General features: G+C 43.0%; 1 protein-coding gene and 1 pseudogene across 7 annotated transcripts in view; both read right to left on the reverse strand.

Moving 5' to 3' along the window:
* XRN1 (5'-3' exoribonuclease 1) overlaps positions 1-24,450 on the reverse strand; it is a 218,960-nt gene that overhangs the window by 77,728 nt on the left and 116,782 nt on the right. For 5 of the 6 annotated variants that reach the window (XR_013959985.1, XM_080657184.1, XM_080657185.1 and 2 more), the window contains 3 exons: positions 7,419-7,581; positions 5,299-5,412; positions 3,478-3,576 (listed from right to left, as the gene is read on the reverse strand). Coding sequence is in view for 5 of the 6 variants with exons in the window: in XM_080657184.1 (XP_080513310.1) it covers positions 3,478-3,576; positions 5,299-5,412; positions 7,419-7,581 (376 nt within the window). In the remaining variant the exon portion in view is untranslated. Of the gene's footprint in view, positions 1-3,477; positions 3,577-5,298; positions 5,413-7,418; positions 7,582-15,024; positions 16,300-24,450 lie in introns of those variants that run through there. The other variant, XM_080657186.1, reaches the window with a different exon arrangement.
* Positions 10,242-11,031, reverse strand: LOC308242602 (ras-related protein Rab-32-like; annotated as a pseudogene). Its single transcript has 2 exons — positions 10,960-11,031; positions 10,242-10,857 (listed from the first exon to the last, which is right to left on the reverse strand). The product of its transcript is annotated as a ras-related protein Rab-32-like (transcript).

Below are 24,450 nucleotides of genomic sequence, written 5' to 3' on the forward strand. Positions count from 1 at the left end.
GCAGGCCTGGGTTCCCCCCAACTACCCTCCCTCCCCTGCAGGCCCGGTCACCTCCAACTGCCCTCCCCTGCCGGCCTGATTGCTACAAACAGCCCTCTCCTGCTGGCCTGATCACCCTCAACTGCCCTCCCCTGCCAGCCATCTTGTGACCACATGTGGGCAGCCATTTTGTGCGAGGGTGTGAAGTTCAATTTGCATATTACCTCTTTATTATATAAGACAAGGATATTTTATCACCAATAAATACAAAATTTCCAGAGAGTGATAGGTAAGAAATTAATTCAGCCACCGTTATTTTTAAAAAATATATATATTTTATTGATTTTTTTACAGAGAGGAAGGGAGAGGGATAGAGAGTTAGAAACATCGATGGGAGAGAAACATCGATCAGCTGCCTCCTGCACGCCCCCTACCGGGGATGTGCCCGCAACCAAGGTACATGCCCTTGACCGGAATTGAACCTGGACCCTTGAGTTCGCAGGCCGACGCTCTATCCACCGAGCCAAACCGGCCAGGGCCACCGTTATTTTTTAATGATCATGTCTATAATCACTCCTAAGTGGATAAAGATTTTTAGTGTCCTGGAATATAAAGTTACCATTAATAGGCTAGTAAAGAATATGACACAATTTTGCAATTAAGAAACTTATCAGATTCAGAAATAACAGACAAATCAAGTAGGCTTTCCAGAATAGATAATAAAAATTAAGGTAATAGTTCTCTATCAGAGGTAATATCACTTTTTTAATAAGCATCTGGAAATATGTAGGGACACATCATGTTACAATGCCCTGGCTGGTGTTGCTCAGTAGATAGAGCATTGGCCCATGCACCAAAGGATGGTGGGTTCAATTCCCTGTCAAGGGCATGTACCTGGGTTGTAGGTTCGATCCCCGGCCCCAATTGGGGCACATGCTGAAGGTAACCAATTGATGTGTCTCTCTCACATTGATGTTTCTTTCCTTTTCTATTTCTCTCCCTCTCTCCTCATTCCTTTCCACTCTCTCTAAAAATCAATGGAAAAAATATCCTCGGGTCAGGATAAAAACAATAACAAAAGGCACAGGCTACTACTACTCAGTGTTCAGGGGCTAAGGATGCCAACTATCCTACCAGATAAAGGACATAATTGTCTTGCCCAAAATACCAATAGTACTCCTTTTGAGAAATATTGGGTTATAGTATAATTATTAAAGTCACACAAACAGCCCTGGTTGGTTTGGCTCAGTGAAGAGTGTCAGCCTGCGGACTGAAGGGACCCAGGATCGAGTATCGTCAAGGGCACATACCCCAGCAGGGGCCGTGCAGGAGGCAGCCAATCAACGATTCACTTTTATCATTGATGTCTCTATCTCTCCCTCCCCTTCCTCTCTGAAATCAATTAATAAAATCACACAAACATCCTAGAAATTGTAAAATAAATAGGTGAGAACGTTAGGAAAGAGAAAGAAGGCTTGAGTAAAAGTTAAAGAAGGTATAAAAAGAGAAAGTAAGTACACCTAGAAATATTGTACACTAGAAGTGGGAAGGCGCCTGCAGGTCTAGAAAAAGCTAGGCATGAAGGAATGAATGCAAGTTTTTCCACCTCCACTGACTCCCAGAACAGAGCTACAGCTTTTTACCTAATTAGAGGCCCGGTGCATGAAATATGTGCACGGTGTGTGTGTTCCTCAGCCCAGCCTGCACCCTCTCCAATCTGGGACATCCCTCTCACAATCCAGGACTGCTGGCTCCCAACTGCTTGCCTGCTTGCCTTCCTGAAAGCCCCTAACCGCTTCTGCATGCCAGCCTGATCACCCGCTAACAACTCCCCTGCCAGCCTGATTGATGCCTAACTGCTCCCCTGCCAGCCTGATGGCCCCTAACTGCCCTCCCCTGCAGGCCTGGTCCCCCCCCAACTGCTCTCCCCTGCAGGCCTGGGTCCCCCCACAACAGCCCTTCCCTGCAGGCCTGGTCGCCCCCAACTTCCCTTCTCTGCTGGCCTGCTCACCCCTAACTGCCTCCCCTGAAGGCTTGATCGCCCCCAACTGCCCTCCATTGCAGGCCTGGTCCCTCCCAACTGCCCTCTCCTGCTGGCAATCTTGTCGTGGCCACCTTGTGTCCACATGGGGGCAGCCATCTTGTGTGTTGGAGTGATGGTCAATTTGCATATTACTCTTTTATTAGATAGGATAGAGGCCTGGTGCATGTGTGGGGGCTCGCTGGTTTGCCCTGAAGGGTGTCCCGGATCAGGGTGGGGGTTCCCTTGGGGCGTGGGGCGGCCTGGGTGAGGGGCCTGTGGTGGTCTGTAGGCCGGCCACGCCCCCTGGTGACCCAAGCGGAGGCCCTGGTATCTGGGGTTTATTTATCTTCTATAATTAAAACTTTGTAGCCTTGAGCGGAGCCAAGCCTCCTGCTTACTCTGTGGCCGCAGCCATTTTTGTTGGGATTTATTTATCTTCTATAATTGCAACTTTGTAGCCTTGAGTGTAGGCCTGGGCCGGCCAGGGCGGCAGGGAAGCTTGGCTTCCTCCATTGCCGGGGAAACCCAAGCCTCTTGCTTGCTGCAGCTCTGTGGCTGCAGCCATCTTGGTTGGATTAATTTGCATACTCGCTCCCGATTGGCTGATGGGCGTGGCTTGTTGGTTTAGCGGAGGTATGGTCAATTTGCATATGACTCTTTTATTATATAGGATAGGATGGGCCACTGTCCTAGTTTCCTAAGTGTGCTTTCTGGATTCTTTCTCCAAGAGGCCTAATGGTAAGATTTTAGGAACTTTTCTGCCTTCCATAAAGTTTCCTCATGGGTATGCTGATGCCTAATGCCTTAAATTCATTCCATAGGATATAACGCTTTAGATTTTATCTTTAGAGAAAATAAAAGTAGCAATAGCTGGCTGCTTGTGAATTAATTTTAGTCAAGTTAATTATCCAATCAATAAGAAAAATGACAGATATATCAGGATCCTCTCCCTATTTTAACAGGGAAAGAGAAAGAGTACAGTGAACATCTTTGGAGAAAAAGGTCCTAAAAAAGGGTGCTGTGACCTTAAATGCAATTTTCAAGTTTACTCTAGGGACTATTCATCTTTAGCTGAGTACAGACATTTAACTTGTGCAAGAAGGCCATATGCCACTTGTAAATAAAAAATGCAGGATTTGATTAATTATGAAATATTTAGAAAACCCATGTCTATTCCTAGAGGGTATGCTAATCAATGTGCTACTTATAAGTTTGAATACTAGTACAATAACCCATAATAACCATTATAGATTAATAATGGGCTTTCAATGATTTCCCCCCCCCCAAAGGTCTACATGAAGTTCTAAGCAGACTCCACACTTATTTTTAAATAATACTAGATATAAGTGTAAGGAAATTTAATTAGTATTAAATAAAATATTTGCAATAAACTCCAAGAAGTTGGCAAAAATACCTTCTAATATTTTTTAAAGTTCATTGATTCTAAATTAAACAATATGGACTATAGTACTCACATGCTGGTTCTGTATTAAAGCATCAAGATTGGGTTCACATGGAATGCTGAAAACCACACGAATCCTACCTTCTGTAATCACATCCCTTGAATCCTGAACCTTGGGAAAAAAAAAAATCACAGGTTTTAGTCTCTTTTACTACATTTTACTCACTTGATTTTTCTATTTATTTGAACAGTGTTTATTATTTCTAAAATACATTAAGACCGAGGGAATGTGATTATACTGCAAATTTAAGTCATTGTACCTTGCTTTAATAGGTGTTAAAGTCTTTTTTTTAAAATTAACTTTTAATTTGCAAATAATTTCAAACTACAAAGAAGTTGCAAAACTAAAAACAGGTCAAAGAACACTTGAAAAACATTTACCCAGATCAACCTACTGTTAACATTTTACTCCATGTTTTAACATTTGTCAGTTGACCTAAAAATGTCCTTTGTAGAAAACTCTTTTTTCCCCTCTACTACCAGGTCCAGGCTATGATCAGATACTGCATTTAGTTGTCTTAACTATTTAGCTTCCTTTAATCTAGAATATATGCAGACCTTTCCTTTGTCTTTTATAACATTGATATTTTGAAAAATACAGTCCATTCCTCCCTCCCCACCTTGCCCTAAAAAAAAGGGGGCGGGTTTTACTCATTTTGGAGTTATCTGATGTTTCCCTGTGATTAGGTTAAAGTTATATATTCTGGGCTACAATAGTGCACAGGTGATGTATGCTTCTTAGAGTATCACATTGGAGGTACATGATGCTCACCTGTCCTTAAATCATAACATTAATTTTGTTCATACCATCAAGATGTTGCTTAATTTCTTCACTGTGCAAATAGTTATTTATTGCCCTTGAAACTAATAAACAGTTTGTAGAAAAACACGTTCAAGACCATGAAAATATACTACCCCTCATAAAAAGTTTCCCCTAACTTTAGCCTCCAATGATGATTGTTGCTTGATTTAATCTTTATCCTAATGGTCATAAAATGATGATTTCTACCTCCAGCACTCTCCCAAAATTTACACTTGACATAATACTCTAAGCAAGAGCTGAGCCCTTCCCTTCACTATTTACTTATTTATTACCACTATGAAATAATAAATTCCTATCTCCCCCACAATGGTTTATAATTATTCATCACTGTACTTATTTGTTTCTATACTCAAACTGTTCCAGATTTGATCAGAAGGAGCCCCTTCAATCTGGTTCCTGTGACTATGTGATACCCTCCCATCATTCTTTTGAGCACTTCCTTACTTTCTGATACAACAAGAGGCTCCAAGCTCATCTTATATCCACCTGCCCCAGCCCTGTAACCTGCTATTTCTCTGAGATCCCTGTGTTTTTTAGTGTGGTATGGTATCAGAGGTTAAGAGCTGGGCACATGTGTTCACTGCTATCAGAGTGGTGTTTACTTATCTTTTTGTGCAAATGGACCTAGAGAATATGTTATGTATAGGCATATATGTATATCTGCATGTGCCTTTTTCCATGTGAGAACTGGACCTTCCCAAAACATTAACACATTTATAAATTCATCAACCCAATAATACATCTAAAATAACTATAGAATTGATTCATGTACACCACAATATACTACTAAAGAGAGCAGGATTTGAATTCTTTTTTCTCCCCACCTCTGACCCCATCATGCTCAAGACTAGAGATATGTAGCCAAATACTATGTTCATTAGTTAGATGAATGAATTCTTTCTTATTTTTCCACTTCAGTATTACCTTCAATTTTACACCTAAGTGAAGAAAGGGTAAAGAATTGTATTAATTTCAAACCAGAGAGAAATTTAATTAGTAACAGTAACTAACTTCTCCAGCACAGCCATAATAGGGGGTTCCCAGCATAAAGACAATACTTCTAGGAGGAAACAAGTCATCCAAAGTTTTGATATTGGAGAAACGGGAATCAAAAGCTCGGATGTCCTATACAGAATGAAATATAAAAGTAAATAAATCATCACAATAAAAACTTTCATAGATTGTACACAAGTGTTTTTCCTATGGGACTATGGCTATCCTATATAATAAAAGCCCAGCGATCCTAACGACAGAACAACCAGAACAACCAATCGACCAGCCACTATAAGATGCACTGACCACCTCTCAGTCCCTTTCCCCAGCCAGCAGGATCCGATCGCCAATGGTGAATGGGGACCCAGGGTGGGTGGCAGGGGATGCGGGAGGTGCCAGGCCAAGGCCCCCACCCCGCCAATTGTCCCACACACAGAGGGCGACCGGAGGCAGGAGTGGGGCTGGCGAGCAGGCAGGAATGGCCGACCTCTCGGTCCCTCCTCCGGCCGTCAGGCTCCTGTCGCTGGATGGGGTATGGGGAACGGGGAACCGGGGTGTGTGGCAGCAGGGGGCGGGACTGGTGAGCAGGTGGAATGGGTCAACCTCTTGGTCCCTTCCCCAGGCCCGTAGGCTCCAAATCGCTGCCGATGGTGAACAGGGAATTGGGGTGGGTGGCGGGGGATGTGAATGACGCCAGGCCAAGGCCCCCACCCCACTGGTCGCCCCACACACAGTAGGAGCTCCTTCAACCTGGTTCCTGTGACTATGTGATACCCTCCCATCAAGGCCCCCACCCTGCCAATTGTCCCACAAACAGAGGGCGACTGGTGGCGGGGGTGGGGCCAGCAAGTGGGTGGGAACAGTCAACTTCTCGATCCCTCCCCCAGCCGTCAGGTTTCCATTGCTGGATGGTGAACAGGGAACCGGGTGGGTGGAGGCGGGGGGCGGGGCCAGCTGCCAGCAGTTGGGGAAGATGGTCCAGATCACAGGCTAGGCCTAGGGACTGTACCTGCGCACATTTTGTGCACTGGCCTCTAGTACTATCTATAAATGTCAAATGTAAAGACTGTCTACGTACCAATACTGGCAGCTAAAATTTATTGACTGCTTTTAGGCATTGCACACCTTTACTAGTACATTTTATCCTTAAGACAACCCTCTGTGGCAGAGATCAGTATTAGCCCCCCTTTACAAATGAGGAAAACTAAGGCACAGAAAGGGGGTGAATCTTGCCCAAGGTCATATAGCTACAAAGTCAACTTAGGCATCTGTGCTCTTAATCATTACACAATAATGTTTCCCCAAAATTACAGGATCACTACATGCTTTAAAAAATGTTATCCCCTTACCACATCTAATATTACAAACACAATGGCCTTTTGCATTTACTAATTTATTTAAGGCAAACATTTTCTTTTGAGAATAAAAATCTAAAAATGCAAGAGTATAAGTTAATGCTGGGATTTTTCTTTTAGAGATTAAGTTAAAAATAAATTAGCCCTGCCCTAGCCGAAACCGGTTTGGCTCAGTGGATAGAGCATCAGCCTGCGGACTGAAAGGTCCCAGGTTTGATTCCGGTCAAGGGCATGTACCTTGGTTGTGGGCACGTCCCCAGTAGGGGGTGTGCAGGAGGCAGCTGATCAATGTTTCTCTCTCATCGATGTTTCTAACTCTCTATCCCTCTCCCTTCCTCTCTGTAAAAAAATCAATAAAATATATTTAAAAAAAAAAATCAGCCCTGCCCTAGTGGTTCAGTTGGTTGAGCATTGTCCCATGCACCAAAAGGTTCAGGTTGCATCCCCAATCAGAGTGTATGGTAGGCAACCGATGGATGTTTCTCTCTCATTCCACCCCTCCCTCACCACCTTTCTCCCTTCCTCTCTCTTAAGTATGTCCTTGGGTGAGGATTAAAAAAAAAATTTAAAAGGACATGTTCCTAACCACAGAGTGTCTGAGGAAGTAATCTGACTTTTAAAAAGAGATAATATTTTGCAAATTATATTAAATAATAGTTTCCATTACACATTGCTATATTACTCTTCTATTTAGAAACCAATGTTAATATGATATGTAGTCTGTCTTTAGACAGTGTGCAATAGTGTACACTAAAATATAATTGAGACCTGATGGAAACTTACCTTGACAACAGCTTGAAAAACAAAAGGAAGAACTTGTTTTGACCACTGTTTCTCTAGACGAACTTCACCATTTTGATTTATTTGATATTTATGACCTGTGAGTAACTGAGCATATACAACTGCAGACGTTTCATTTATTATTATTCCTTTTCTTCTCAGATAGCTAAAAGAAAGAATAAAAAAGAAATATAGATATGTATGAGTGTGTATATAATCTAGGATGACAATCATCCTTCAAACCACCAATTCATATTCAAATGCTTAAATAAATTTTAAATAAACGTGCTAATAATTCTAAGTACCTAACTTAAGACTTTTGCATTTGTTTTTTTACTCTGTGGATACCTATCCCAATGTCTGTGAAATTAAATGAGAAGTCACAGAACTATAAGAAACTCCTGTGTTTCTTACCCCAGGAAGAGAAAAGAAGTGTTGGAAAAGAAGTAGAGAAATTGGAACACATAATAGTGCCAGTAGGAATGTAAAATGGTGCAGTCACTGTGTAAAACAGTTGCGCAGTTCCTCAAAGAGTTAAACATATAATTGCCACATAGTTCAGCAATTCCACTTCTAGGTATATACCCTAAGAACTAGAAACAGATACTTAAATATCTGTATATATAAAAGCCAGTGACTGGAACACTGTAATGACAGGAATGACTGGTGATGGTGACACCCACTGCGGCCAGTGAACCACCCAATCAGGAGGTGGGGCCAGCTGGCAAACCTCCCAAGGCCCCTCCCCCCCAGCTGCCGCACCCCTGATTGGCCTCTCCCACCCCAATAGCGGGGTAGGGACGGTTGCCAACAGGCTAGCCCCACCCCTGATTGCCCCCCCCCCACCCCAATAGGGGGCCGGCCGGCCAACTTCCTGCAGCCCCACCCCCTGGCCAGCCCCACCCCCGATGGGCCCCCACCACCCCAATTGGACTGTGGCTCCTCCCCCCAGCCAGCTCTGCCCCTGATCGGCCCCCCACACCAATCGGGGTGGAGCTGGCAAGCCAAACCTCCCACAGACTCTCCCCGAGCCCCATTCGGGGGCGGGGCCGGCTGGCCAATCACCCGCAGCCCCTCTCCCCAGCCGGCCCAGCCCTGATTGGACCCCGATCAGGGTGAGCTAGCTGGCCAACCTCCTGCCCTCTCCTCCTCCCAACAGACCCAGCCCCGATCCACCGATTGGGGCTGGGCCGGCCGGGACCCACCTGTGCATGAATTTGTGCACTGGGTCTCTAGTTTATAAATGGAGGCATGACAATTCATGAACTGGAGGGGGGGTACCTCAGCCCGGCCTGCCCCCTCTCACAGTCCAGGAAACCTCAGGGGCAGAAGGTGACCAGGCGAAAAGGGAAAGGCGATGTCCCCATCACACCTCTGCTGCTGCTGCTGCCAGCAGCGCGAGCCTCGGCCAGCCCTGGTTACCTGAGCCTTGGGTGGCACTGGGCAGCTGGGAAGCCATCATCCGAGGCTTGCTGCGCCTCAGACTGGCCCTGGGCAGCTACCATCCAAGGCTTGCCTGTACCTCAGGCTGGCCCTGGGTGGCTGGGGGGCTGAGGGGACAGGGGGGCTCCAGAGGCAGGTGTGTGGAGGGGCGGGCCGGGTTGTTCCATGTGCCTGCTGCCCCAGTGGGGCTGAGGGGACTGGGCGCCGCTATCATGTGGCTGTGGGCGCCACCATCTTTGAGGGCATGGCAGTCAATTAGCGTATTCCCTTATTGGCGTTGGGCACCACCATCTTTGTGAGGGTGTGAAAGTCAATTAGCATATTCCCTCTTTATTAGGTAGGATACTCATAGTAATACTACTAACAATAGCAAAAAAGTAGAAATAACCCAAATGTCCACCAACAGATAAATGGATAAACAAAAGGTAGTATATCCATACAATGGAACATTCAGCCATAAAAAGAAATGAGTACTGCTACATACTACAATGTATATTAATTTCAAAAACATGCTAAATGAAACAAGCCAGACACCAAAGGTCACATATATGATTGCATTTATATGAAACATCCAGAATAGGTAAATGCAGACAGACAAAAGGTTGACAGGGGCATTCATTGGGCCTTTTCTTTCTTTGTGTGTTTTTTTTTCCAGTCAAAATATTTATTCTGTTCTTAATTGGGTTGAATGGTAATACAAATATTGTGAACCAGATCAGACGTACCTTTCTCATGTATTATACTTTAAATACCCAAAACTTTATATAAAAACTTTATATAAAACGACCTTGTTTCTCATAATTCATACTATGGAACCTAGGATCTAATCTTCTGTGCTTTGAATAACTTTTCTCCTTGACCATGATGTTATAGATATGACAAAACTAGCCCCAGTTAGAAGTCTTGAGGGGGAAAAAAATGCTAAACAGAAACTTCATGGCTTCTGTGGCTAATAGTCTAAGAGCCTCCCTTAAAAGTGAAGATGGAATACAAAAATACAGACTCGTACAATTACTGTAAGACTGCTGGGAAAGTTTTATTACTACCCCAGTGCTTACACTAAGAGCTACAACTTGCAACTCGTACCAAATCCTGAGCATTGTCATTTTCAAAGATGTTAAGGATGTAAACATTATGCTGAAACTGATGGCAGCAGCAACAAGAGAAGCCTGAGTGCTCACTCTAAGGTATAGAGCCATGCCCAGGATGGACACCAACACGCACTTCAGCTAAGGCTCTCAGGGTGCCCTCACGGTCATTTTAAAGCACAGCCCTGGGAAGATCACAGAGCAGGGCATCCATCCACAATTCTCAGGAATTTGCTTCAAATGGAGAAATCAAGTCAGGCTGCATCTGGCAAGCAGGAGAGGAGCTGTAGCCATGTCAGCAACACTGGGATTTGCTCTCTGCTGGCAAGGCCTCCTGGTACAGTTTAATTTTGTCCACATCGTTGTCTTCATTAGGAAAGGTTTGGTGGTTCACAAGAATGTTCTCCACCAGGAACTGGGCTGGTTTCTCTATGTTAATGTTGTCGTTTGCAGAGGTTTCAAACTATACAGTGAAGCCATGTTCTTTGTAGAACTGGTCCATCTGGGCAGGAATATGGCTACCTTCCTTTTTCTGGTCAATTTTATTAGCTAAGAAAACAGCAGGAATAGGGCCACCACTTGGAAGATGGATTTTACTGTTCAGATTACGTTTTCATTTTAAGAGGACCTCGAATGTGGAACCTCTGATATATCAAAGACTATGAAAGCACCAACAGCTTCTTTATAGTAGACTCGGATCATGTTGCCAAACCGCTCCTGCCCAGCGATGTCCCACAACTGCAGGTGCACCAGCATCCGGCTGTCCCAGTTGAGGACCTTGAGCATGAAGTCCACCCCGATGGTGGCCTGGTAGTGCTGGGAGAAGAGCTGGTGGATGTAGCGCTTGATGATGCTGGTCTTGCTATGCCCAGCGTGCCAATGACCAGCACCTTGAAGGGGTGCTCACAGGTCTCAAACCCAGTTGCCTGCCATCAGCTCCCGGCCCCGCTCCTACCGATGGCTGCTGCCCTGTGCCCAGCCACTGCCTGCAGTTGAAACTTCCCCGAGGCCACCCGTGATGCTGCCTGATCGGTCACAGGACCTGGAACCAGCAGCCCCTCATAGCCCGTGTGGGGTGGACTCATTGGGCCTTTTCAATCTAAAGTAGGGGTCAGCAACTACAGCCCTGGGGAAAATCAAGACTGCCTCCTATTCTTGTAAATAAAATTTCACTGAAATATTCATATATTTACTGTATATGACTGCTTCCCACCCCCCCTTTTTTTTTTCATTTATATTGAAATTTTTATCAATAAGATTTCTAAGAGCTGTAAAAACATACAGTAGCATTTGAAACTACAAAAATACATATATCCACATGAAAGTGCTTTAATATATAGTGGCTTCACAATATAGCAGCAACAATTTAAAATAAAAATAGGAGGTTTTATTTTATTTTTTAAAATATGTTTTATTGATTTTTTTACAGAGAGGGATGGAGAGGGATACAGAGTTAGAAACATCGATGAGAGAGAAACATTGATCAGCTGCCTCCTACACACCTCCTACTGGGGATGTGACTGCAACCAAGGTACATGCCCTTGATCAGAATCGAAACTGGGACCCTTCAGTCCGTAGTCCGACACTCTATCCACTGAACCAAACCCATTAGGGCCAAATTGGAGGTTTTAATTAAACCCTCTATATGGACTAGTGGTGAATTCCTTCAAGAGACACCCTTCATTCTAAACCTGAACAACATTGATATCTCTTCAAAGAATACATTGGACTTAGAAAGGTCTGGTTTGAAAATTTAAGGATTTGAAACATTTGCAAATAAAAAAGGGCAGCATAACATTTATCCTGCATTTTTCAACTTCTTGAAAAATGTAATTGGATCTTTAGTATGGCTGCTTTTATGCACAGTTGAGTAGTGGTGACAAACACTGTAAGGTTTACAAAGCCTAAAATATTTACTCTCAGGCCTTTTATAGTAAAACTAGAGGCCTGATGCATGAAATTCATGCAAGTAGCTCGGCCCTCACAGGTAGTCTGGAAAGTTGTCTAGAACAGCCGTGGGCAAACTATGGCCCGCGGGCTGAATCCGGCCCGCGGAGCCTAAAGAGCAGAGGGTTCTCTTGCTCTCCCCTCCGCTCCTTTACTTTGAATTTGTATTAGTTCACACAAACACTCCATCCATGCTTTTGTTCCAGCCCTCCGGTCCAGTTTAAGAACCCATTGTGGCCCTCGAGTCAAAAAGTTTGCCCACCCCTGGTCTAGAAGGACGTCCAGAAGGTCATTCGGCTGTCATGTCTAATTAGCATGTTATGCTTTTATTATTACAGATTTTGCTAAACTCTGATCTAAAGATTCTTCATCTTAGGGATATTTTCTTAAGTATGTTCCATTTCTTTCTTTCCAAAACTCCTATTACACAGAGATAAGACATTTTGAGTATATTCTGTTCATCTAGTGGTGCCCACTGATTCAATTGTTAGGATGCTCATATTACTATTCAGACCATATACTGAGCTCATTATAACAATCACAATTTTAATTTTTATATGTGTTTATATATAAGTTGGGGACGTAGCCTCAGGGTCCCTGGCCCAGCGCCAGGATGGGGGGCGTGGCCTGTGGTGCCCCAGCCCAGACTGGAGGGCATGCCTTGAGGTCCCCCATCAAGCCCCGCCAGGTGTGGGACATGGCCTGAGGTCCCCCGTCAAGCCCTGCCAGGTGTGGGGGGGGGGGCGTATCTTCAGGTCCCCTGTCAAGCCCCACTGGCAGGGGGGTGAAGCCTCAGGTCCCCCATCAAACCACACTGGGCAGGGGGGCACGGCCTGCAGTCTTTTGTCAAGCCCCACCTGGTGGGAAACACGGCCTGAGGTCCCCCAGCCCAGCACCAGGACGGGAAGCGCACCTTGAGGTCCCCCATCAAGCCCCACAGGGTTGGGGGCATGGCCTGAGGTCCACTGGCCTGGTACCAAGGCGGGAGGCGTGGCCTGAGGTCCCCTGTCAAGCCCCGCCAGGTGGGGGGTGCAGTCTGAGGTTCCCCAGCCTGGTGTTGGGGTGGGGGGGCGCGGCCTGAGTTCCCCAGACCCAGCACTGGGGGTGCACCTTGAGGTCCGCAGGGTGGGGGGCATGGCCTGAGGTCCCCTGTCAAGCCCAGCCAGGCAGGGGGTGCGCAGCCTCAGGTCCTCTGGCCCAATGCTGGGGCGGAGAGCCCGGACTGAGATCCCCCGTCAAGCCCTGCCGGGTGGGGGGTGTAGCCTGAAGTCCCCTGTCAAGCCCCACTTGGTGGGGAGTGTGGCCTGAGGTCCCCCAGCCTGGCACTGGGGCGGGGGGAGCAGCCTGAGGTCCCCTAGCCCAGCACCAGGATGGGAAGCACACCTTGAGGTTTTCCGTTAAGCCCTGCCAGGCGGGGTCATGGCCTCTGGTCCCCTGGCCTGGTGCTGGGGTGGGGGGTGTGGCCTGAGGTCCCCTGTCAAGCCCTATGGGGACGGGGGAGGGCATAGCCTCAGGTCCCTGCTGATTGCTCGTTAAGGCTCATGGGAACTTGGCTTCAGCTGTGGGTGCATCCATCTTTGTGACAGAGTGATGGTCAATTAGCATATTCCCTCTTTATTACATAGGATTTTGTGCGTGGCCCGCAGAATCTAATCTATTACTATTAAGTCAAATGATTATATTGCTTAGATTTTATATTTGCATATTTGCTTTTTGATTACCAAATCTGTCAGAAAGGCCAGTCTTCCAAAAGTATGGTGGTCCTTAGTTCACTTCAGTTTTTCCTGAAGGCCGTAAGACACCATTGATTACCTATACTAATAAAAGCCTACGTGGCCCTTGTGTGACGCCCTCACATTGTCACAAGATGGCCACCCCCATATCAACACAAGATGGCCACCACAAGATGGCCAAGAAGGGAGGGCAGTTGTGGGCGATCAGGCTGGCAGGGGAGGGCAGTTGGGGGTGAACAAGCCAGCAGAAGAGGGAAGTTGGGGGTGACCAGGTCTGCAGGGGAGGGCGGCTGGGGGTGACCAGGCCGGCAGGGGAGGACAGTTGGGGGTGACAGGGCCGGCAGGGGAGGGCAGTTAGGGGCGAACGGGCCTGCAGGGGAGGGCAGTTGGGGGTGACCAGGCCGGCAGGGGAGGGCAGTTAGGGGCGAACGGGCCTGCAGGGGAGGGCAGTTGGGGGCGACCAGGCCGGCAGGGGAGGGCAGTTGGGGGCAACCAGGCTGGCAGAGGAGGGCAGTTGGGGGCCATCGGGACGGCAGGGGAGGGCAGATGCAGGCAATCAGGCTGGCAGGCAGAAGCGGTTACGGGCAATCAGGCAAGTGAGTGGTTAGGAGCCAGTAGTTCTGGATTGTGAGAGGGCAGTAGGACACCCGCCAAGGGGTCCCAGATTGGAGAGGGTGTAGGCTGGGCTGAGGGACACCTCCCCCCCATGCACAAATTTTGTGCACTGGGCCTCTAGTAAGATATATAATTAATTTATGAACTACTGAGAAAGAAAAGGAGTCCACCAATGAAATTACAAAATTGAAAAATACATTTTAAGTTCATGATGAAAAGTGAAAATATGCACTTCAAAATCCACCAAATAAATGAGGTCAACTATGTGATTCAGTACATAATGCTTTATGTTGTTCTATCTACATTGTGAAATAAACTTTCTGTACTTACCTTTTCCCCTATTTACTGTTTTAGCCTTCGATTCAATTTTGTCTGATTTTTAATATTGCAACCTCTTTCTGTCTGCATTTCCCATTTTTTAATGTGTTATTTCATGAGACTGAGCAGAAACAAAGATGTAATTTTAAATTGTTGTAATATAAATATAAAACTATATTTTTTGAAAACTGTGATGGTGAGGGATTACTGTACCCAAGACCTTACTAATTTTGGTGTTAGGTGTACTTCTTATAGCTGGTTTACAGTTGGATAATCATGCTGGTGATATAATCAAAGTGCTTCTGTACTTTAATTGAGGAGCTATAGCCGATTAGATTTAATGACAATTCTTATTTTGATTATATTTCTGCCCTCTTATTTTATTTATCATTTTAGGCAGCCTAAACTACGTGTATTTTGTTTTGCTTCTCTTTTTTTTCTTAAAACAGTTTTTTTTTTTCAATTACAGTTGATATGCAATATTTTATTAGTTTCAGTTGTACAACAGTGTTTAAATATTTACGTAACTCCTTAAGTAATCTCCCTAATAAGTCTACACAATATGTAGTTATTACAATATTACTGACTATATGCTCTGTGTTTACTTTACATCCCCATGACTATTCTGTAACTACCAATTTGTACTTGTTATCCTGTCCCCCTTTACACCCATACCCCTAACACCCCTCTTATCTGGCTACCATCAAAACATTCTCTGTTTCTGCCTGTTCATATATTTTATTTAGATTACACAAATGAAATCATATGACATTTATCTTTTGCTAACTTATTTCACTCAGCACAATACCCTAGGTCAGGGGTGGGCAAACTTTTTGACTCGAGGGCCACATGGGTCCTTAAACTGGACCGGAGGGCCTGAACAAAAGCATGGATGGAGTGTTTGTGTGAACTAATATAAATTCAAAGTAAAGGAGCGGAGGGGAGAGCAAGAGAACCCTCTGCTCTTTCGGCTCCGCGGCCCGGATAGAACAGCCGAATGGGCCGTATCCGGCCCGTGGGCCGTAGTTTGCCCACGGCTGCCCTAGGTCCATCCATGTTGTTGCAGATGGCAAAATTTCATTCTTCTTAATAGCTGAGGCATAAATTGTATATATGCACCACTTATTTATTCATTTGTCTACCAATAGACACTTAGGTTGCTTCCTCATCTGGCTATTGTAGATAATGCTGTAATAAACATATGGGTGCATATGTCTTTTCAAATGAAGTGTTTTGGGTTTCTTCAGAGAAATACACAGAAGTGAAACTGGTGGGTCCTTCGTTGTAAAGTATTTTGTTTGGTATAAGCATTACTATCCTAGTTTTTTATTTGTTTGTTTGCTTCCATTTTCATAAAATATTTTCCATCCCTTTACTTTCAGTCTTTGTGCTTTTCAATCTGCATTGAGTCTCTTGTAGACAGCATAAAGGACTTGTTTTCTTATCCATCCAGCTACCCTATGTCTTCTGATTTGCATTTAAATAGTTTATAGATATGTAGTTATTGCCATTTTGTTAATCATATTTTTCATCTTTATGTTCTCTTCTTCTTAAGAATTCCTTTAACATTCTTGAAATACTGGATTGGTGGTGATGACCTCTTTTAGCTTTTCTTGTCTGAGAGGCTCTTTATCTGACATTCAATTCTAAATGATAGCTTTGCTGGGTAATCTTGGTTGTAGGTCTTTGCTTTTCATCACTTGAATATTTCTTGCCATTCCTTTCTGGCCTGCAAAGTTTCTGTTGAGAAATCAGAGGACAGTCCTATGGGCACGCCCTTGTAGGTTACTAACTACTTTTCTCTTACCACTTTTAAGATTCTCTCTTTGTCTATAACCTTTGACATTTTAATTATGATGTGTCTTGGTGTGGGCCTCTTTGGGTTCATGTTTAGGATTCTCTGTGATTCCTAGGAATGTAAGTTTATTTCCATTACTAGATTAGGGAAGTTTTCAATCATTATTTCTTCAAAAAAGTTTCCAATTCCTTACAATTTCTCTTCTTATGTTATACTATGATGCAAACGTTGGTGCTGATGTTGTCCCAGAGGCCCCTTAAACTATCCTTATTTTTCTAGATTGTTTTCTTTTTGCTGTTCTGATTGGGTGTGTTCTGCTACATTATTTCACAAATTGCTGATGCAATCCTCTGCTTCATCTAACCTACTATTGATTCTTTCAAATGTAATCCTCATTTGTTATTGTATTCTTAATTTCTGACCAGTTCTTTCTTATGTTTTCCATCTCCATTTCTATCTCTTTGTTGAAGTTCTCACTGAGGTCATTGAGCACCTTTATAACCAGTGTTTCAAATTCTGCATCTGGTAAATTGCTTGTATCCATTTTGTTTAGTTTGTTTTCTAGAGTTTTGTTCTGTTCTGTAATTTGGGACATGTTTCTTTGTCTCCTCTTTTAGGCTGCCTCCCTGTGTTTGTTTCTATGTGTTAAGTAGAGCTGCTACCTCTCCCAGTCTTGGTAGAGTGGCCTTATGTAGTAGGTGTCCTGTGGAGCCATCTCTGATCACCTGAACCAGGTGTTCCAGGTGTGTCTTTTGTGTGGGTTGCCCTCCTGTTGTAATTAAGTCTTGATTGCTGTTGGCAAGTCAGTGGGAGGGATTAATCCTGAGGCCTATTGGTTTTGAGGACTGGTCACAACTACAGAGTGTTAGTTCTGGGGCCTGTGCTCTACCCAAGGACACTGGTATGAGCTACAAAGTAATCTACAGATGGTAGCCACTTGTGCTGGGCTTGGAGGTGCCTGGAAAAGGCTAAGCTATGAACTTAGGCCATCTGTCACTATTGCCAGACTTGTAGCTGCTTAGCAGGAGGTATGGGGCACTCTAAGGCCAGTGCTCCTTGTTTGGAGTTTGAGAGATTTTAGGAAAGTCTGAAGCATGTGCAAAGACAGGTCATATGTATGGAAAAGCCACTGGAAGTGGCTTGGGTGGGTCTGCAGTTGGGTGGGATCTCAAGAGAATCACCAGGGCAGGGCAAACACAGTTACTCAGATTGATGGAAACCTAGATATGGAGCCGGCAGTGCAGGGAAAAGTGTTCAGCAAAGGAACAATGGCTTCTGCCAGCACTTCTGTCTGGGAGAAAGCTGCCCTTCAGTCCTCATCATGAAGCTAGAGAATTCATTTCCTCCCCATAAGGAAAAGCTGCTGCCCCAGTTCTGGAGCTTAGAGCAAGTGAGTACGAGTAAGTCCATGCATGGGCTCTGCAAGGGGAACAGCCTGGGACTCCAGCAACCTTCTGTTTCACTCATCCACATTGCCCTCTGGTTCTTTTAGCCAGAAGTTATGGGGACTTCTTTTCCTGGCACTGGGCTACTGGGCTGGGGAGCCTTGTACAGGGTTGGGACACCTTGCTCCTCAGGGGATACATCAGCAGCAAAGATATCACTCCCAATTTTTAACCACCACATGTGGGTGTGGGACCAACCTGTTCCACACCTCTGACCCTCCTACTGGTCTTGATGAAGCTTCTTCTGTATATCTTTAGTTATATGATGTCTGATCAGACTGACATTAGATAGTTCTCACTAATGACAGTCTTTAGTTGCAATTTTGATGTTGTCATGGCAGCAGGCAAGTACATTTCCTACTCTGCCATCTTGACAGGAAGACTCCTATATTCTCTTTCATTTAATTTTTTTCTTGCCAGTAATTTGCAAGTTAGAAATCTTGCTTTATATTTCTATTAATGGTTACTTCTCAATTAAAAATTTAAAAACATTTCATACTTCTCCAAATTTCTAAATTATAAACTACCTTGTAACTTTTTTATATCTAAAATGAATTAGTACTTGAAAATTGTTTACTAGTTTCAGTGTTTACAACCAATTTTGAAATAACCCTATATTTTTATGTCACTCTGTCTCTTCTTGTTTGAGGTACAAGGTTAAATAAAGGACTCTCCTCCAAGTTATCCTCTAGTTGCATCATCATGTTCTCCATAACATCCACAAAATATTTCCTTGCTCCCTTCTCCCAGGCTTCTGTTGTTCTTTAATTGCTAAACCTTTTGACACCATTGAATCCTCAATATTCACCTTCTTAAATGAATGTACCACCACTTCCCTGAGTAGCTCTCTCAAGTGGTAGCCTCTCAATGTTTGTTTTCATGCTGCATACATCAGGAGTAGGAGATGGTGCTGGTGTTCTAATAACCAAGGATGACATCCAAATAAATAACAGTAAATTACTCTTTTGTGACTTCAATGTTTACATGTAGCATCTATCCAAGATCACAGTAATTCTTCAGCCTCCCTATCTTTAATAACCTTCTCCTCCATTCTACTTTGGTCACCTATTCCCTTGGCTATGACTTGGGTCAAGACATCACCCATTTATTTTTTTTATTTTCATTTTTACTATTGAAAGTACTACATATTGTATGTCCCATTACCCCCTCCCCAACTGACCACTGACAACCCCCACCCCCAACCCAGACCTTCACCACCTTATTATCTGTGTCCATGGGTTATGCATACATGCATACATACAAGGTATTTGGTTCATTATCTTCCACCCACCCACCATCCCCCACCTTCCCACTGAGATTTCAGACTCTGTTCCATGCTTCCATGTCTATGGATCCACTACATTCATCAGTCTATTTTGCTCATTAGATTCCACGTATGAATGAGATCATGTGATACTTGACTTTCTCTGACTGACTTATTTCAACTAGCATGATACTCTCCAGGTCCCTCCATGCTTTTTCAAAGGGTAAGAGATTCTTCTTTTTTTTTTTTTTACTGCTGCATAGTATTGCATGATATAAATGTACCACAGCTTTTTAATCCACTCATCTACTGATGGGCACTTGGGCTATTTCCAAATCATAGCTATTGTAATTTGTGCTGCTATGAACTTAAGGGTGCATATATCCTTTCTAATTGGTGTTTTGGGTTTCACAGGATATATTCCTACAAGTGGGATCACTGGGTCAAATGGCAGTTTCATATTTAATTTTTTGAGGAAACTCCATACTGTTTTCAGTAATGGCTGCACCAGTCTGCATTCTCATCAGCAGTGTACTAGGGTTCCCTTTTTTCCACACCCTCACCAGCACTTGTCATTTGTTGATTTGTTTATGGTAGCCATTCTGACAGGTGTGAGGTGATACCTCATTGTTATTTTAATTTGCATCTCTCTGATGATCAGTGACTTTGAGCTTTTTTTATAAGTCTCTTGGCCATTAGTATGTCTACTTTAGAGAAGTGTTTATTTAGGTCCTTTGTCCATTTTTTAATTGGATTGTTTGGTTTCCTTTTGTTAAGTTGGATATTAACCCTTTATCAAACGTATCATTGCTAAATATGTTCTCCCATATAGTGGGCTCCCTTTTCGTTTTGTTGAAGGTTCCTTTATTTTGATGTAGTCCCATTTGTTTATTTTCACCTTAGTTTCTTTTGCCCTAGGACAGTGGTCAGCAAACTGCAGCTTGCGAGCCACATGCGGCTCTTTGGCCCCTTGAGTGTGGCTCTTCCACAAAATACAATGGCCTGGGTGATTCTATTTTGAAGAAGTGGCGTTAGAAGAAATTTAAGTTTAAAAAATTTGGCTCTCAAAAGAAATTTCAATCGTTGTACTGTTGATATTTGGCTATGTTGACTAATGAGTTTGCTGACCACTGCCCTAGGAGATATATCCATAAACATACTGATACGAGAGATGTCTGGAGATTTTGCTGACCTTTATATTTTGAGATATGATCCCTCTATTCCCATTTTGTTGAGAGTTTTATAAAAAAAATGGGTGTTGTATTTTGTTGAATGCCTTTTCTGAGTCTATTCATATGTACATGTTATTTTTGTCTTTCAATTTGTTTATGCGATGTATTACATTTATTGATTTTCAAATATTGTACCAGCCTTGCATCCCTGGAAAAAATCCCACTTCGTCATGGTGGACGATCTTTTCAATATATTGGTGGATCCAATTTGCTAAAATTTTGTTGAGGATTTTAACATCTATGTTCATCAGGGATATTGGCCTGTAATTCTCTATCTTTGTAATATCTTTATCTGGTTTGAGAATTAGGATAATGATGGCCTCATAAAAAAAGATCTTGGAAGTGTTCCTTCCTCTTGGATTTTTTAGAATAGTATGAGGAATATACGTGTTAAGTTCTCGTTTCAATGTTTGGTAAAACTCCCATGTGAAGCCATCCGGACCCAGGCTTTTGTTTGTGGGGAGTTTTTTGATTACTGCTTCTATTTAATCAGTTCTTATTGGCCTATTCAGGCAATCTGAATCTTCCTTATTTAGTTTTGGGAGATTATTTTTCTAGGAAATTGTCCAGCTTGTTGTCATATAGTTGTTGATAGTATTTACTTACAATCCTTTGTATTTTTCTGGTGTCAAAGGTTACTTCTCCACTTTCGTTTCTGATTTTATTTGGGTCCTCTCTTTTTTATTTCTATTTTTATTGACTCCAGAGAGGAAGGGAGAGGTAGAGAGAGAAACATCAATGATGAGAGAGAATCATTGATTGGCTACCTCCTACACACTCTCTAGTGGGGACTGAGCCCACAACCTGGGCATGTGCCCTGACTGGGAATCGAAGCAGTGACCTCCTGGTTCATAGATATATGCTCAACCAGTGAGCCATGCCAGTTGGGTCTCTCTTTATTTCTTGATGAGTTTGGCTAATGGTTCATCAATCTTGTTTATCCTTTCAAAGAACCAGTTCTTGTTTTCAGTAAATTTTTTTTTTTTTAGTCTCTATGTTGTTTATTTGTGCTCTAATCTTTATTATTTCCTTATTTCTACTTATTCTGGGCTTTTCTTGTTGCTCCTAATTCTTTAAGTTGTACAGTTAAATAGTTTATTATTAATTGTTCTTGTTTTTCTTGAGGTAGGCCTGCAGTGCTATGAACTTCCCCCACAGCACTGCTTTTGCTGTGTCCCTGAAATTTTGGGTTTTTCTGTGTCCATTTTCATGTTTCCAGAAAATTTTTGATTTCTTTCTTAATCTCATCAATAGCTATTTCATTATTTAATAACATGATATTTAGCTGCCATGTGTTTAAGTGTTTTGGTTGTTTTCACTGTAGTAGATTTCTAATTTTATTCCACTGTGATCTGAGATGATGCTTGCTAGAATTTCAATCTTCTTGAACTTAGAGAAACCTGTTTTGTGTACTAATATGTGGTTTATCTTTGTGAATGATACATGTGCACTTGAGAAGAATGTATATTCTGCAGCTTTGGGGTAAAATGTTCTGTAAATCTCAATTAAATCCATCTGATCCAGTGTATCCTTTAGAGTCACTGTTTCCTTGTTAATTTTCTTTTGTCTGGAAGATCTATCCAGTAAAGTCAGCGGGGTGTTAAAGTCCCCTAGCATGACTGTATTGTTGTTGATCACGCCCTTAATGTCCTCTAGAAGTTTTTTTTTTTTTTTTACATAATTAGGTGCTTCTATATTGGTTGTATATATGTTTACCAGGGTTATATCCTCTTATTGGGTCAATCCCTTCAGTATTAAGAACTTTACTGTCTGTTGTAATGGTCTTTATTTTGAAGTCTATTTTGTCAGATATGGGTATAGCTACCCCAGCTTTTTTTATGTTCCATTTGCATGGAAAATTTCTTTCCATCCCTTCACTCTTATCCTGAGTGAGTCTTTTGTTCTAAAGTCAGTCCCTTGTAGACAGCATAGAGCTGGGTCATGTTTTTGTATCCATTCAGCTACCCTATGCCTTTGACTGGAGCATTTAATCCATTTATATTTAAGATTATTTTTGATAGGTACTTATTTATTACCATTTTAATTCTGTATGCCTAGGTTTCTTGATTTTTTTCTTCAAATTACAGCAGTCCCTTTAGCATTTCTTGTAATGCTAAATGGTGGTAATGAACTCCTTCAGCCTTTTTTTTTTGTCTGGGAAGCACTTTATTTCACCATCTATTTTGAAAGATAGCCTTGCTGGATATAGTAATCATGGTTTCAGGTCCTTGCTTTCCATTACCTTGAGTACTTCATGCCATTTCTTTCTAGCCTGTAGAGTTTCTGATGAGAAGTCAGGTGTCAGCCTTATGGGAGCTCCTTTGAAGGTAACAGTATGCTTTTCTCTTGCTATCTTTAAGATTCTCTCTTTGTCTTTAATTTTTGGGATTTTAATTATGATGTGCCTGGACATAGGCCTGTTTGGGTTCTTTTTGTTTGGGACTCTCTGTGCCTCCTGAACTTGTGTGACTTTTTCCTTCACCAGCTTAAGAAAGCTTTCTGCCATTATTTCTTCAAACACCTTCTCTATGCCTTTCTCCCTTTCTGCTCTTCTGGCACCTAGTATCCAAATATTGTTATGTTTCACATTATCCCAGAGCTCTCTGAAGCTGTCCTCTTGTTTTTTAATTGGTTTTTTTATTTTTTATTTTTGGTTCTGTGATTGTTTTCCTACCCAGTCTTCTAATTCACTGACCTGATTCTAAGCTTCCCGTAATCTGTTGTGTATTCCTTGTAATGTGTTCTTTCTTAGTGCTATTTCATTCTTTATTTTCATAGTTACTATATTATTTTCATAGTTACTACGGTATGTCTTTTCTCATGGTATTGAGCATTTTACCATCATTAATCTGAACTCTGTATCAGAAAAATTTCTTATCTCCATTTATCTCTTCTGGTCATTCTCTTGTTCTTTCATTTGGGCATTGTATTTTTGACTCCTCATTTTGGCTGCCTGTTTGGCTTTGTGACTATGTATTAGTAGATCTGTTATGCTTCTCAATCTCTAGTGCAGGACAGTGTCAAATGCTGTTTCTGACTTATTAGATCAGGCAAAGACTCAAGGCCTCCAGAGACTGCCTCTGCCTACAGACTAATTGGATTTACACTTGAGTAGTGCTCATGCAATCATCTACAGGTGTGGTGTGAGTTTTGCCAACAGCATGGGGTAACTGCTTCTCCTGGAAGCTAACTGTTATTCTCAGTCTCTTAATTGGCCTAAGAAACTCCACATTATGGGGCCAGGTGTTTTCCAATGGGGGGCGGTCAACTGTCTTCCCCCCATGCAAAACCATATGGATAGCAAATGTCTGCATAAGAAAGATGACCTCCGCAGCATGAGGGTATGAATCAGCACAGGAGACTGGGGTGTCTGCCTTCTGAGCTCTAACACCAGAGCCCCCAACCCTGGCTTCTGTTCATTCAGTTCCAGTCCCCTCAGCCCTAGCACAAGGTGAGTGGCTGCACACAGAATTTTGTGCATTGGACCTTTAAGAGAGTTCCTGCATTTCCAGCCATCTTTACCTGGCATACAGCAACCCTGATGTTATGTGGGCACCTTTCTCAGTTATGGTATTCTCTGCTGGGGACACAACTTGGGTATTAGACCCCAGAGTTCTCAGTGGCCACCCCCCACAGCTATGATACCTCCCTGGAACTTTAGCTGCTGTTTGTCAGAGCCTGGCCAGCCCTTTCAGGTCTGTGCCCTTCCTAACAGTCTCCACTTTCCGTCCCTAGTTATCAGGGTTCTCTCCAGCCAGTCTTTGGTTAAGTATACAGGGTTTTGGTTTTTGTTTATTTTTTTTTTGTATTTTAATAATTCCAGTTTGTTCCTGGGAGCGTTTCTGTGTAGCATCCACATACTCCACCGACATTTTTAATCTCTCCATTTCTGCCAAGAGAGCCTCAACCACAGCAGAGGCCTAGGTCTGAAAGCTTCTTTGTCCCTATGGACTCAAATCTCTCCTCTACCTCTAAAATCATTACCTCAAATATTTCGTCTAAAAACTTCTCCAACTAACTTGCTTGTTCAACCATTTTGTTTATGACTCATATTCCATTAATTTGGTATCTCCAGTCCATCTTTTCTTCTAATTACTCCCAAACTATTAACCCTCTACTTTCTTCACTTCTATATTTCACCTAGATGCTACT

Source organism: Plecotus auritus (genome assembly GCF_963455305.1).
Source record: "Plecotus auritus genome assembly, chromosome: 2".
Lineage (NCBI taxonomy): Eukaryota > Metazoa > Chordata > Mammalia > Chiroptera > Vespertilionidae > Plecotus > Plecotus auritus.